Source organism: Vespa crabro, chromosome 2, assembly GCF_910589235.1.
Source record: "Vespa crabro chromosome 2, iyVesCrab1.2, whole genome shotgun sequence".
Lineage (NCBI taxonomy): Eukaryota > Metazoa > Arthropoda > Insecta > Hymenoptera > Vespidae > Vespa > Vespa crabro.
The window spans coordinates 4,566,093-4,582,899 of NC_060956.1; the positions used below are offsets into that span (position 1 = coordinate 4,566,093).

The 16,807-nt window shown below is 34.9% G+C and overlaps 1 protein-coding gene across 1 annotated transcript in view; it reads right to left on the reverse strand.

Moving 5' to 3' along the window:
* Positions 1-121: 121 nt before the first annotated feature.
* Positions 122-16,807, reverse strand: part of LOC124432929 (cuticlin-4) — a 73,008-nt gene continuing 56,322 nt past the window's right edge. The window contains exons 5-9 of the mRNA XM_046982270.1: positions 1,900-2,067; positions 1,606-1,811; positions 1,123-1,285; positions 729-917; positions 122-440 (exon numbers count right to left, since the gene is read on the reverse strand). Coding sequence (XP_046838226.1) covers positions 237-440; positions 729-917; positions 1,123-1,285; positions 1,606-1,811; positions 1,900-2,067 — 930 coding nt within the window. The 3' untranslated portion in view covers positions 122-236. The remainder of the gene's footprint in view (positions 441-728; positions 918-1,122; positions 1,286-1,605; positions 1,812-1,899; positions 2,068-16,807) is intronic.

Consider the following 16,807-nt stretch of genomic DNA (forward strand, 5'->3'; position numbering starts at 1 on the left):
TACTATTATTACTATTACTACTATTATTGTTAATATTATTATTATTATTATTATTATTATAATAATTATTATTATTATAATTATTATTACTATTATTATTACTAATATTATTTTTATTACTAATATTTTCTTGTTGTTATTTTTATTTTTTGCGTTTTTTTCTCTCTCTCTCTCTCTCTCTCTTTTTCTTTCTTATTTTCTTCATACTAACCGAGAACGGTTTTCTCTTTTTATTTTTAACTGCTATGACTATAGGCAGTGTTCGTGTAGGGTCCACTGTAAATCGAAGAGCCCGTAGTCGAAATGCTCTTGTGTCGTCTCTTAGCTAGTAGTACCAAAATGGCGGCGATCACTACCAGCATGAGTATCAAGCCTGCGATTGCTATGCCGATGGCGAAGCTTCTCTGCGATATGCAGATACTGTTGGGATCGTCGATCGTCTGTCGGAATATAGAATTTTGTTAATATTTTTTCAAAAGAAATTTTCTTAAGTATCAAAGTAACGGATCGAAACAATATATTCTTTTCTTTATTTTTTTCAATTTTTTTTTTATTTTTTTTTTTTTTTCAACTTCTATATCGGCCAATCTTTTCCTTAGATTTCGAGAACGATCTATTTTTGTTTTTATTTTTATTTCCGTTTAATCGAAATTTCTTTTTCTTTTTTCTGTTTTTTTTTTTCTTTTTTTTTTTATTATTATTATTATTTAATTTTTTAATACTCTTACCCTCTCCCTGAAGACGTCGTCGGTAAAATCGGACTTCGAACTAACGTCCGAAGCTTCGTTAACGTAAAGCCCGCTATAAACTTCGATGGTGGCAGGTGTACCGCCATCGAGACTTTCGACATTTTTCGCATTGTCACCACCGTTATTCGTGTCTCTGCGTCTTCTCGTTATAGCGTTACATAAAGGTGGCTGTAAAGATGACAATTATTCGTTAGCAATCATAGAAACGAAAATATACATCTAATTATATTCTCGAACTGTAATATCAAAGAACATTAAAAAAAAAAAAAAAAAAATATATATATATATATATATATATATATATATATATATATAGAGAGAGAGAGAGAGAGAACAAATGAATCAAAAGAAGAAAAAAGTAAGAAAAAAATACCGTATTACTGCATCCTCCGCCATGTTTAACGCAGAGCCTCACGTTACACTGATAATAAACGCTCGCAGTATATGGGAATTTATGTGCTTGGAAGTTGACTTTCGCCTCTGTTTTATCTTCGTTATAGATGAATTGTCCCATGATCTCCCCATCTACGGGACATCTGAAGCAAAACAATATACATATATAGGTATATATATATATATATATATATATATATATATATATATATATATATATATATATAAATTTAAGAAAGGAAATCTTTCAAAGAGTCAAGTGAGTTTGTGTTATGTGATTCTAGATCTCTTGGAATTCCCTTTGAATTATTCATTCAGTAGCATCGACTCGATTTCTCCGAGAAAATATGTATTTCCTTGGTTATATATTTACTTGTTTTTATATAGGTATACACTTATATATTTATACATATACACACATATACACACAAACACAATAGGCTACGATAGAACTCAGACTTACCCTTCGTTATTGATCAGCCTCTGTTCTCCCCAACCCAGACCATCTCGGACCAAACAATCGGAGATCTTCAAACCAAACATCTCTTGTTTGTCGATACTGATGACCAAAGTCAGTGGATCACCGATCTTCACGTTCTCTGCCACTTGATGCCTCGTTGGATCTCCGCTGAAGATCTTCATCGTGCATCCAGGCATCGGAGCGGTTGCCTATTAAAATACAAAATCATTTGATATGATCAAAATCGATTCTTTCGAGGAATTAAATATAATTCATTTAATGGAACGTATTAATCACCTGGAGTGGTAGAGATTGTAACATTGCCACGTGGGTCTGATCGTTCGTTACAACTTTGTCTCGTGTCTGGTATCGACATCTCACGTGAAAACCCCTGCCTTGATTCGTGACCAACTTCAGATGTGGTTGCACTACTATAGTATTGAAATATTCGACACCACCGTCGTCCTGTAAAATCAATAACGAGAGATAGGAGAGATTAAAAACAAAAGGTAAAAAGAAAAATAACTGAAAAAAATGCAAAGAAAAAAAAAAACAAAACAAAAAGGAACGAATGATCACATTGGATTATATTCTTTATTACAAAAAGATAATTGATAATAATTGATCTCAATAATTTGATATACATTCGTTACGTTTAAGTTTATCTTTACTACCTGTATAGATCTTTGTTAATATAATCTTTATCGCCCGTTTATGTTAGAACGTAAAGATCTACGATCTTTATTGAGGATATTTCGAATTATCCTTAACGTTCCTTAATACGCCATGACAGATATGATAATTATTGTTAATAGGACGGCATCGTATAGTGGGAAAGGGTTGTTGCGCCATATTGATTTTTCACCTTGCAATACACGCAGACCCGTTTACGATCTCTTTCGGTACGGAATAATAATCGTCTATATATGCACTGTGGTCGACTGTTTCCTCGGACTTTCAGTCTTGCAGCACTCGCTCTTGTCTGTCCTTGCACCCTATCAACAAAAACCGGACCGTTCGCTTCTCGCCTTCTCTTTCTCTCTTTCTCTCTCTCTCTCTCTCTCTCTCTCTCTCTTTCTCTCTCTATTTCTCTTCGTCTCGTTCGCTTCACAATACCGAGAAAGGACTCGCGGAGTATTCGACTTCTTCCTCATCTTCGCGAATAATACACAGCATCATTTTTACAAATGTCTATTGTGTGTATGCATGTATGTGTATGCCTGTATGTGTATTATGCGCACGTGAAAGAGCATTCTTGGATGTAGAAAAAACATGAAATGTTTTATAGTAAGTAAGAGCATAGTAAGAAGTATAGTTGTTTACAAAAATGTGTTCTCCATCTCTCTCTCTCTCTCTCTCTCTCTCTCTCTCTTTCTCTCTCTCTCTCTCTCTCTCTTTCTCTTTCTCTCTTATTATAATTTTTATCACGAATGTGTCTATGTTGTGGGTGCATATATATGTATGCGAGAAAGAGTGAGAGAGAGAGAGAGAGAGAGAGAGAGAGAGAGAGAATGAGTATTCTCGAACGTAGAAAAACATGAAATGTTTTATAATAGGAACATAGTAAGAAATATAGTTGTTTATAAAAATGTGCTCTCTCTCTCTCTCTCTCTCTTTCATATACATACATGCATAATAAACGTCCATCAAAAAAATTAAATAGAGAGAGAGAGAGAGAGAGAGAGAGAGAGAGAGAGAGAGAGAGAAATGTTTCAAAATAAGAGTACAGTAAAAAGTATAGTTATTAACGCAAAATATATTCTCCATCTTTCTCTCTTTTTCTCTTTCTCTTTTTAATTTTATTTCTAAAGTAGTAGAAGAAGAAGAAGAAAAAGAAGAAGAAAGAGAAGAAGGTGAAGAAGAAGCTTCATTTCTCATCTATGGGATACACTCGAGTGAATCTTAGTAGGCGTATGACGGAAGAACGATTAATCCTCGAACGATGATCGGCCCTAATGAGGATAATTCGCAATCGAACGATTTCCTGTCGGGCAATGAATGCAATCAAAGTGTATAACGATCCTCATAAAAACTAAGTATGCAGATGGATGATTATCCTTTCAATTTCAGTTATGTTACTTATATTACTTCGTTCACGTAACTATTGTTTTCACTATAATGAATTTCGCGAAGAATTTGATGAAGTATTATGATGTATTATATATATATATATATATATATATATTTTTTTTTTCTCTGAAACTACAATACAAATTTCATATATCCATATATGTGTGTGTGTGTGAGCGTATGTAACTGTTTCGACGATTAGAAATTTTCCTGAAATGATTGGAGAAATTATTACGTTAAATCATTTAATTTCTTTTCTTTTTTTTAATTTCTCGTAATTCCTTTAACTTTCATTCAACCCACATTCTTCACGATAAAAAAAAACAACACGCTTTATAACTCTTGTGTAAAATAAATATAGATCGATATATATATATATATATATATATATATATATATATATATCTATGAGATGAAAAAAATAAAAGTAAAAAATATATCTACGACCTCGCTAATCAGAGGTTCATTTCGATGTCATCGACATTATGCGACGTCATTATTATCATCGACATCCGGCACAGAATCTTGCTAATTGCGTTCAATCCGTAACAAGCATTTTCCACAGAGATAAAATGTACGAGGTGCGAGTGAAAGGGGCACAAAGAGATACGCGTTATCTCGACGACCGATCTGGTTACTTTTCAATGGATCCTATTTATTTGTTCTTACTTGCATCGGTAGCAGCGCAAAGTCGTTCGACGTTTTCAATGTAGATTCTATTTAATATTGGACGAGTTCGATCAACTGGAATCCGATAAGAATACGAATAATGATCATTTGGAACATTGAGAATAAATTATTAATAATATATTATTTCCAAATGGATAAGACATAAGATTAAAATTAAAATAAATGTTCGTGCCGTTTATCGTATTGAAATGATCATTTCAAAATAAAAAAACAAAAAAAAAAAAAAAAGAAAGAAAAAAGTAAGAATTTAAATAAATACTTTAAAGAAGAAATGTAGAATATAAGTGAATAGATAGGGGATAGTGGTATGCAATTTGCACGGTAAAATGTAGAAAATATGCAAGCTGGTGAAAGAAGGAGGAGGCAAGGGAAAAGATAGATAGATAGGTAGGTAGATAGATGGATAGATAGGTAGATAGACAGAGATAGAAAGAGAGAGAGAGAAAGAGAGAGAGAGAGAGAGAGAGAGAGAGAGCGAGAGTAAGAGAGAAAGAGAACGATAGAGAGAAGAGGTAGAACCGAAGCAAAGCCGCTTTCCTTGCTGGTACCATCCATCTTGGAGTCCTCAAGGGTGGTCGTGGATGCATCAGGACAAGACCAACGAGTTCTAAAAAGAATCCTACTCGTCGATCTTCCTTTTACATGTAACATCTCTCTCTCTCTCTCTCTCTTTCTCCCTCTCTCTTTTTCTCTGGAGTAGATAGGAAGGATCAGGTGACACTGCGGTGTGTCCTTAGGGCGTGGTTACGTTCACGAGAAAGGGTGATCGTTGAGAGGTAGTAAAAAAGAGCCATGGAAAAAATCTAATCCCCCACTTTAGCAGAGGTTTTCTAACCCCCCACCAACTTTCTATATTTTCTTTTTATCTCTATCTTCTACCTATCCTATTTATGCACCTTTTTGTTATCCAGAAAAAAGAACTAACGTCTTCGTTGCTAGGTGGGTGCGAAACGTAAAGTCAGCGATCTGACGAGCTGCGGGCCGATGCACCGCAGATTACGAGTATCCTTGCTGAGGTCGGCCAAGAGAAAGAGAAAGAGAGAGAGAGAGGGTGTGTGTATGTGTGTGTGTGTGTGTGTGAGAGAGAGAGAGAGAGAGAGAGAGAGACTTCGTTGAAGGTCGTTGCCTGCTCGATATACCCGGTGTCCTCCGTACGATCTCCGTGGAATTTGCACGGAAAAAAGGAAGAGAGAAAACAGAGAGAATCTTGAAAAAAGAAAAGATTGTTGGGAGTTTAACAATTGGTGTGATCGAGAATGTAACGAAAAAGACTTCTCGATCTTGTGTAATCACCAGTGACAACGATGCTGAATAATAATGATGATGATAATAATGAAGATGATGACGATCGATTGCTCGAACGATTCGACGATAGAAAATGAAAAAGGAAATAACGACAAGAAAAAAAAAAAAAAAAGAAAAAAGAGGGATAAAGAAATAAGAAAAATAGAGAAAAGAAAACAAAAAAACAGTGTCTAAGAAACACTGGTTCACCACAAATCGCAAGGATCATTACCGAAGGTCATCATTGGCCTACGCAATAAACGTGTGCCTACTGCAGCGTGCCATCACTGGCAGGTGGTTATTGCCAAGATGAGGTCATTCGAGGTCCACAATTAATCGAATATACGACGTTATATAATGTCTGCTTACGATCAATCTTTCCACGTCTAACCCATCAGAAACTTAAGATCATTTCAGCGAGCCTAACCGCGAGTTGAGGAGATTGGTGGGTTGTATATCAAACTAAGTAAAACTCTTACGAGGACACACATTCAGACGGTAGATCCTGGAAGAGAAGGTTGATATTATTCGAGGTCGTCACGATATAAGAAAGCCACCCACGTACATGTATGAATGTAGATAATATAAACGTGTCGGCCACCTACCTCCGTAGGGATGACCGTATGTATATATGTATGTGTGTATATAAGTATATATGTATGTATGTATATATCTGGCATAAACGTAAAACGTGATATTTCTACTAACATATCTAAATATGTAATATCTCTGTCTGTATATGTGTGTGTGGGATATGTTTATGAAAAAGTGGAAGAAGGTAGACTAGGAGGACTAGGAAAGGAAGAGAAAGGATAAAAGCTATAATAGAAAGAGAGATAGAGATAGAGAGAGAGAAAAGGATGTTGGTGAACAAGCAAGTAGACGAAGCTAGTGGTGGTGGTGGTGATGATGATGATGATGATGATGATGGTGACGGTGATAGTGATGATGACGGTGACGGTGACGGTGACGGTGATGGTGACGGTGACGGTGACGATGACGGTGACGATGGTGATGCTGATAATGATAATAATGACGAAGACGATGATGGTAATGGTGAACGTGGGCAAGATAGTACCGATGCCTCTGCGCAAACAGGTATGACAGCCGTGTAAAGCACACACGAGTACCGAGGCTAATGCCAGAGATTGGACCTGACGCCTCTTTCGTTCCTTTGAAGATCTTACGTCACTATCTGGACGCCGTTTAGAATTGATTCGAAGTACTGACCGAGGAAGAGTAAAAAAAGAAAGAAAGAAAAAAATATTCTCTTCCTCATCCTCCTCCTCCTTCTCCTCCTCCCACCACCCGTTTCCCTTTAAAAAAAAAAAAAAAAAAGAGAAAATAAGAGGAGAAGAAAGGAAGGAAGGAAGGAAGGAATGGAAGTGAAAAGAAGAAAAAAGATGGAGATAGAGATACAGATATAGATGGTGTCTATCTTTGAAGACGAAGAGAATAAGAGAACTGATCGAATGAAGGAGAATGCTCAATGATGTAGCAGGACTTCTGCATTTCCTTATTAAGTCTCTAACTCTCTAACTCTCTCTCTCTCTCTCTGTCTTTCTCTTTCTCTCTCTCATGGTCTCCCTTTAATTTTGCACGATGATCGAAGGGCAACGCTAATGAATATTACATCGTCAAGGTTGATTCCTTCTTTTTCTATATCCTCATCTATCTCTTTTTCTCTCTCTTTCTCTCTTTCTCTCTCTATTTCTCTTTCTCTTTCTCTTTCTCTTTCTTTCTCTTAGATACCGAAACACGTTCGCGCTATTAATCTCGAGAAAAGAAAAAAAAAAGAAAAAGAAAAAAAAAAAAAGAAAAGAAAAGAGAGAAGGAAAAGAAACCAAACGATAAAAAAGATAAAAGAGAGAAAAAGAAAATTTATTATAGCATCATATCGATTATTTTAGAGATGAGCTCAATGCGTTGTTGTTTATCGGAAGAGTTTCAACGCGGTTAGAACGAAGGTAATAAAAGTGGCCGAGAGTCGAATTCCATAGCCGATGGATGAGCAGTTATCGGACCGCAAAGTATTTGCGGTATTCGTTTCTTTGCGAGTCACGTACAGCAAAAGATATTGCATTGATTTTCTCGACTATCGTTTGACTATCCACCCACCATGGGATCTGTCTGTCTTTCTTTCTTTTTTTTTTTTTTCTTTCTTCTTCTTCTTCACCCTTATGTTCGTTTTCCTCAAAAAGAAGGAAAAGGAAAATAAGAAAAAGATAGTTTAAATCGCCCTGAGAATCGATCGTTATTGATCGAGAAATTCAATCTTGCGGGAGATATTCATATATTCTCTCTTTCCCCCTCTCTCTCTCTCTCTCTCTATATATATATATATATATATATATATATTTCTCTTTCTCTTTTTAATCAAGAATTTCTGAGAAATTCTTTGGTATATCTCAGAGTAAGCGCGAAGTATACCAAGGTGAATGTTTTCGACCTGAAGGTGGATCGTGCTAGATGACCCTTCGTTAAGTACTGGTTCTTGCTATAGCCTTTAGGCCCTTTACATATCCATTATGACCGCCCTGGACGTCCCTTCCACGAAGGTGGATACACGGTAGGCAAGAGTGTACATGTAAATGGACCGCGAGCTGACTCATCAGTGCCGCCCCTTAATTATTGTTATTAATGTATTCCCGGACTTCCCCTAGTGTATGTATGCCTTCGACGTGTTCTTCGTTGGCTTTCTTGGAAGAATACATCCGACGTGGTATAAGAATTTCAGGAAAAACATTCTCCAACAACATCCGACTGGATGTTAGTTTATCCTTCTTTTTTTTTTCTTTTCTTTTCTTTCTTTTTTTTCCTTTTTTTATCAATATTTCTCTATGTATCATCGTTTTTTTCTTTTCTTGTTTGATTTTATTTAAATTGAATACTCAAGGTAATTTAATGTCACCGTTGGAAAAACACTAACATCGTAAACGTCATCGCTATCTCATTGGACACGTTCAACGACGACGTAGAAGATGACGAAGAGGACGAAGAAGAAGAAGAAGAAGAAGAAGAGGACGAAGAAGAAGAAGAAGACGACGACGACGACGACGACGGCAACAACGACAACGACGACGACGACGACATGGATGGCTGGGGTTTAATCATAGTATCAAGATCATGAAGGGATCAGAAAGATAGTCTCTTGGACGAGTCTCTGAGTGGTACGAGTAGACTGGTAGAGAAAATAGATGAGAGGGTCTCCAACGACTGTTTCTGCTCCTGCTCCTGCTCCTGCTCTTGCTCCTGTTCCTTCTGTTGCTGTTGCTGCTTCTGCTGACGTTGTTACTGCAGCTGCAAGAGCTCACACAGTCGGTACTTGAACTGACCGGACGTCGAACCCGAGAAATGCTTCTTCGGCTTGCACGAGATGTATCGTAATAAGTACACAAAGTGCCCTGCAGCTAGGGCAAACCTCGAGTGTATGTGGATTCAAGGGACTCCCTTACTCGTTGCATTTTACATGTATATCTCTTTTCTCTTCCTTACCCTTACGATAAATCCTAGTAGTAATAATAGTAGTAGTAGTAGTATTAGTATTACTATTACTATTATATAGTAGTAGTAGTAGTAGTAATAATAATAGTAGGTCCAGTTGGAGTTTCATGGAAATGACCTTCGTCGAGTTCTCGAACTCTCAATGCGGAATGCGAAAATCCCGAAGAAGGTTCCCGTTCCGCTAGATCACTTTTGATAGCCTACACAGTAGTAATGTAAGACTTCTTAGAAAAGGCAAATTACTGAAGATGATCATTTCCAAGAGAAAGAGAAAAGAGGGAGAGAGAGACAGAAATAGAGATGGAGATATAGGTAAATCGATTCGATACGCAACAATTTCATTATTGGTTGGACTAAGAGAATGTAATTAGAATGTTCGCGCAGCTTCCTGCACTCGAGATCATTCTGACGATTAAACTTGAGATCTCAAATGATGCAATGGTACAATGCTTGCTTTAATGTGCATAGCGATGCGACTATAAAAGGACGACCGAATGATCTGTGTGAAGCTATATATATATATATATATATATATATAATGATTCTTTTCAATTTAAGCTTCACAATTTAATCACATACACATAATGACGTTAATCTTGATTTATATGTTAAAAATCAATCGTACGACGTCTCAAATACGAAGTTATAAAAATCCTTAAATTGTATCCTATCCTATTCATGATTCATTTCGAAATCAACATTCATTCTCCATAATTGATCGAAATGATTAGCCCAATGTGTTTTATATATATATATATATATATATATATATATATATATATATATATATATATATACATATATACATAAATTTTTCATATTTACGATACGATAAATAATTATTTATTTATTTATTTATACGTTCGATCTTTTTCTTTTTCAAGAGGAAAGAAAAAGAAAGAATATTCCAAATAATTTTTTAATTAATCATATGAACGTGGATAAGCAATTAGCAGGTATCACCAAGTTCACAGCCGTTATGATAGGCAATCGTAAACCCTAAGGTCAAACTGCAAATCTACCTAATGTCGAGATTGAAGATGAAGCTAAGGATGAGAAGAGGATATTTGCTATTCATTGCACATACCGGTTCTTTGCCAGGATCTTTTCTTTCTCTTTCTCTCTTTCTCCATTTCTCTCTAATCCTTATGGGTATTACGCGATGGCTATAAGTTGATTTTCTTTTTGAAATTTCTCAGAACTTTTGGTACGTCGAGAAAAGAGAGAAAGAGAGAAAGAGTGAGTGAGAGAGAGAGAGAGAGAGAGAGAGAGAGGAGAAAGAAAAAAAGAGAGAGAATTCCATCGTTGGAGGTGTGCAAACATCGCTAAAAATAGCAGTGAGCCGAGAATGGAAACGCGTGAGTGTGTTGCATGTTCCTCCTCCTCATCCTTATCCTCCTCCTCTTCTTCTTCCTCTTCATCCTCCTCCTCTTCTTCTTCTTTTTCTTTTTTTTTTTTTCTTCTTCTTCTTCTTCTTCTTCTTTTTCTTCCTTTTGGCTACACCTATCCCCATAAAACGATGCCCGTGAGGGATGCTGCGTGGACCATTAAAATCGAGAGACCACTCGAATCGTCATCTCTCAAATAAATTTTAATACTTTCCAAGGTCATACGGAAACTTTTATTTCGTAGACGTAAGAAGATTCATCTTTTCTTTTTTTTCTTTTCTTTTCATTTTTTTTCTCTCTCTCTTTCCTTTTTTTTCTATTATTTCTTTCGTAAATTCCTCTTATTACATTTCTGACGTCTGGACGTTGGAATCCTTTTTCCTGTTCTTTTTTTCTGATTTATCTTTTTATTACTTTTCTTTTTTCAATTATCTACGTTGCGTGAAGATGTGACGTAAGGTATTTAGCTTTTCGAGAGACGAGGAACTATGTCAATGTAATTCAAAAGTGTCGCGCAATGTGCGTTACAATGGAATGGAAAAAAAAAAATAAAAGAAAAAAGAAGAAGAAGAAGAAGAAGAAGAAGAAGAAGAAGATAAAAAGAAAGAAAAAGAAACGAGCGTATGTGTTGCATTCATAGATAGATGATAAGACAACTTTTCTACGATGTGACATCTGTACGATGATTATGCGCGACATTGCAATGTGTATCGAGAAAATGCTATGTAATAAAACGAGAGTACAATCCAAATCGTATTTCATATAATTGCTTACGCAATCATATTTTTATTTAATCTATTTCTTATATAATCTACATTTTTTTTTTTATCTATAATCTCGTATTAATATATAAATATTATTTTACCATTTCGCATTTTTAAATTATAATAAATAAATAAATAAATAATAATAATAAAAAAAAAAAATAAGAATAAAAAACAAGAAAAAAAGAAAGAGATATTAATCAAGCATGCTAATTTTTTCAGTGAAATTTCTTTTTCTTCTTTTTTATCGACGACGAAGAAGGAAAAAAAAAAAGAAAAAAAAAAAGAAGAAAAAGGAAAACGGAGCAACGAGAGAGAAAGATAGAGAGAGAGAGAGAGAGAGAGAGACAGAGAGAGAGGGAGGGAGGGAGGGAATGGGAGCAAAAAAAAGATCGGACAAAAATGGCTCGTTAAATTTCGACAATAACTTTTATATATCTCGTCGGTGATATCACCGATCTTTCGCGAGAACTAAACTCTTTCGAAATTGTTCTCTCTCTCATTCAGGTGAGTCATTCGAAAAAGCAAAGTGATTGTTCAATGCTTGTGGGCGCAAGGATAAGTCCTTGTGGCAAAAATTACGAAAACGAAAAAATCGAATTTGTTATTTCTAATATATCGATCGGTGACGAGAAGTCGAAATCGTTCGTCCGGAAATAAAAGAGACTGAGGGGATTGTCGACGAAGAGAACAAAAAAAAAAAAAAGAAAAAGAAAAAGAAAAAAAAGCAAAAGAACGTAGGCGTTTTGATAGCCATCGAAAGTAATCAAAAATTCGCCATTTCAAAGTAGTGGATACCATTCGAACGAGAAACGTACCCATTTTTTTTTTTTTTCCTTACTCTCTTCTCTGTTGTCCTTGAAGGACAAACGTAGGAGAGTCTTCTTTTCAAGAGAAATCGAGTTTCGTACTCTTTTTCTTTCTTTCTTCCTTTCTCCCTCATGCTTTTATGGTCTATAAGTGTGTGTAAGCATAGACGTATAGTGTGTAGTGTGTAGTGTGTGTGTGTGTGTGTTTGTCTGTCTGGCTGGCTGTGTAGGACGGACCATTGGATTAGGCTTCTTTCTTTTCCCTTCCCATCCTATTTCTTATTCCATTCTCCTCACGGCTTACTAAGAGAGCCACTTTTTCTTACCCAACGTGATATTTAAGGATCTCCGGAATGGGGGATACTTAAAACTAATTCCATGAAACGAGAACTTGTATAATGTGCACTTTGTTATCTATTCATCTATCTATCTATCTATTTATTTATTTATTTATCCCTTGTGATTTTGTAAAATATAATAATGAGAATAATAAGAATGGGAATAAATGAAATAAATATCACGTGTAGGATATTTCGCATTGTAATTATAAAATCTTCGTCTTTTCCTTTCGTTGTTATTATTATTATTTTTTTTTCTTTTTTCTTTTTCTTTTTGTTTTTTTTTTTTTTTAATATTAATCATTATCATCATCGTCATTGCTTTTCTTTTTTGTCTTAATCACGGATGATATGAAATGGGCATGAATCAATTTTCATATGGTCTGAAGTCTATATTATTTTTTTCTTGAGAAATGATCGAATTATCGTACATGCTTTTTTTTTCTTTTGCTATACGTTTGCGTATATCCGTACTTAGTCCAAGATTTGTTCAAATATATTGTATAAACAATTTAGGTGTTATGACAATTGAACTATCTGACGTGCGATATTATTTTGGTTTATTTTTGTTTACACATCCCTTTTTTCTTTTTTTTTTTTTCTATTTTTCAAACAATTTTAACTTATTTTGAATTATTGTCATTATTATTATTATCATTATTATCATTATTATTATTATTATTATTATTATTATTATTATTATTATTATTATTATTATTATTATTATTATTATTATTATTATACATAATAATTTTGAAGAGTATGTATTATCCTCTTTCGAAAGAGATCTAGAGATCTAGAGATCTGGAGAGAGAGAGAGAGAGAGAGAGAGTGAGAAAAATGAAGTACCTAGTTGAAAGATCGTAATTTCTTTGGCAAATAAATCTTCTTCTTCAAGTTTTCTTTATCTTTTTCTTTTTCTTTTTTTTTCTCATTTTTTTCACCTACGATATTTATTTAGGTTCGTTAAAAGGTAAACGTTTGTTTTACTTTTTTGTTTTTTTTTTGTTTCTTTTTCCTCTTTTCTTTATTTTTTTTTCTTTTTTTTCTTTTTTTTTTTTTTTTTTCGTTGAAAGACTCTCTCAACATTTAAACATTCGTTAACGCCTTAAAAGGATCGTCCATGGATGACACGAAATTTACATCAGCGATAGAAACGAAACGTTCTATCAGGTAAAACCGCATTCCTGGTCCTTGCGACGATCCATTCTATCGATGTGTGTACCTAACATAAATACATATCTACGAAGCCAAGTCGTTCTGGCATTCGGACTCGTTCGACCAGATTTGCGCTTGCGTTCTTGCTCCCGAGAGAATTTTACGTTCTTCTATTTCTTTTTCATCCTTATTTTCTCCATCTTTCTTCTTCTTATATTTCTTTGTTCATCATCGTCATAATCATTTTCCAATTTATCCGTATACTTTAACGTGAATTCATCGGTCGCAAAAATATGCGCTATAGTTTTTTTCTTTTTTTTTTTTTCTTTATTTCTCTTCTACTTTGATACGACATTGATGACCGTATCGTGACTACATACATTCACAATCGATTGCCATTGCAATCGATTAATAATTATTAAATTCTTACGTTCATTCAATAAGACCATTTTATCGACTGTCATGGCCGATGATAATTATTTGATCTTTTTTTTTTTTAAATTTCTCTCTCCCCTCCCTCTCTCTCTCTCTCTCTCGCTCTCTCTCGCTCTCTCTTTCTTTCTCGCTCTCTCGCACTCGCACTACATCTTTATAGCGAGTTAAATCAATTTAATCAGCCATTAAACTCTCCTTCAACCATCTTCTCCATAAAGCTCTTCAACTTCCTCTTGTCCTTCCTTCTCTCTCTCTCTCTCTCTCTCTCTCTCTCTCTCTCTCTCTCTCTCTCTCTCTCTCTTTCTCTCTCTCTATCTCCTTCCCTCCCTCTCTTTCTCCTTCAACGACCTTGATATTTTTACTGCACCTATTTGCCTCTGATGATTTTCCATATATTTCGATTTCACGACCACTTTTTCCCCCTCTCGTTTTTTCTTCCTTTGTGTGTGTGTGTGTGTGTGTGTGCGCGTGCGCACGTTTTTTTTTTACAAATCTTCTTCGTTTCATTAAATGCCAATGTCGAGAAATTTTCATATCTCTGAATATTCTTATTATAAATAAAAAAAAAAAAAAAAAAAAAAAAAAGAAAATAAAGAAAGGACAAAGAAAATATTCTAATCGATCTGATTAGATCCCTAACGAAACGTTTCTTTTCTTTTTTTTTTTTTTTGCTTTTGTTTTTTCCCCCTCAGTAACATCATTAAATATAAACGATCTCATGATAGAGCTGAGAAAAAAAGGAGGAAAAAAAAAAGAAAAAAAAAAAGGGAGAAAAAAGAGAAAAAAAGGAAAAAAAAAAGGAAGAATTTCAAGAACCTTTTAAAGTGTTTCCGCAATTATTGTTCGTTATGGGATATCAACTGGAAGTCAGATACCTTGGCTCGTTATAACGGAAAAGGTCGACGAAGTTCATAGGGGAAGATGAAAAAAATGTTAAAAACGTTCAAGACTTTCGCACGCTCGTAATTTCCTCGCTAATCGTCCACCGAGCTTCAATGATTTCCGGATGCCTTCAACTTCCTCGACGATCATTTCGTATAAGTTACTTCACATTTAAACGCTTATTTTATCCAGTTAAATTCTCATGTCCATATAAGAAAAAAAGAGACAGAAACAGACAGAGAGAGAGAGAGAGAGAGAGAGAGAGAGAGAGAGAGAGAGAGAGAGAGAGAGAGAAACAAAAAACATTAATAACGGCTACATTAAATGGACTGCCACAAAGGAATCGTCCTTTACGAAGAGACTCGACCTACCTTTAATCTCTTAAGTAGCATTTCCTCTTTTTTTGTCTCTTTCTTCTTCTTACCCCCCTACCGATGACTAATCGAATCGATTTATTTAATCCTCCCTCAGAGGAATTTGTTTCGGGACAAGTGGAAAAAGGATTGAATAAAAAGCCTGTTGAAAATTCTGCTTGTAAAGAGAGGACGTTTAAAAGGATGTTTCCACCTTGAATCTTTTACGAGACGCTGCTGGTGCTGCTGCTGCTGTTGCTGCTGCTGCTGCTATTGGTGTTGTTGCCGTTGCTATTGCTATTGCTGTTGTTGCGGCTAACTTCTGATTCAGACTCACTTGGTAGCTCCTTCTTACGTCTCTTACATCTTGCAGAACACGCTAGAAGCCAAGGATTTGCTTACGAGATTGAACGTCTCTTCTTTATGTGATATAGGCGTCGTGAAACGGAAAGCGAAATAGTTGGTATATATATATATATATATATATATATATATATATATATATATATATATATATATATATATATATATGGTGGAGGAAAGCTTCGGGGCTCATGGCTATTGAATAATCGCAGGCTAGAATCTTGCCATCGAGTCTTCTCCTTCCTGCTATATATTTCCTCTGGCAGGATTCGAGCAACTCCACCTCCCTTCTTTGAGCTAAATAAGAAGAAAAAGAAGGAGAAGTAGTAGAAGAAGAAGAAGAAGGAGGAGAGAAGAATAAGAGAAGGTTGGAGAATCGAACGTAAATCGTATACCTTTGGTATAACTTAATCGTTGGACTCGGCACGATTTCTAATGCTAATCACACGTTAGCCCTTAGAGAAACTTCCCCTTTCATTTGTGTTAGATCCCTTGGTTAGAAAGGACGGAAAGGGGGAACAAGGTTTCGTTGTATAAGAATGAGGGGAAAGGGTAGATAGATCCGGATCTACGATAAAACGATAATCTTCTCTGTGTTGTCCAATCATACATACACGTAAGTTATATATTATACATACGTAGAATACATACGTAGGATACGTAAGTACGACTCGAGATGAACTACATCGATAACTGGCAATGGTTAAACAGAGTATTATTACCCCTTGCTTCCAATTAGCCTTTTACTTAACTACAGATCGATTCTACGATTGGACGAGGGAGCTACCCAATAACATTGATCGACCGATTAAAAGGAATATCCTAAGGATTTTATTCTGAGATTAACACGATCGATTGATCGATCCATCGTACGATCTATTTAAATTTCTCAATCTTACTTTAGAAATATTTTGTCAAAATAAAAATTGAACTATGATAAAAAAAAAAAAAAAAAAAAACATTCAATTAATTCGACTCAAATTTAACACATATTATTGGAAATGATAACGAGAAAAATGAAAAAGAAGAAGAAGAAGAAGAAGAAGAAGAAGAAATGAAATTGAAAATGAAAAGAAAAATAAAATTATCGTAACTATCGTAGGAGTCGAACGATTATATAATATTATCTTAGGTTATATAACAAATTTCATGCGACGATGATAAACA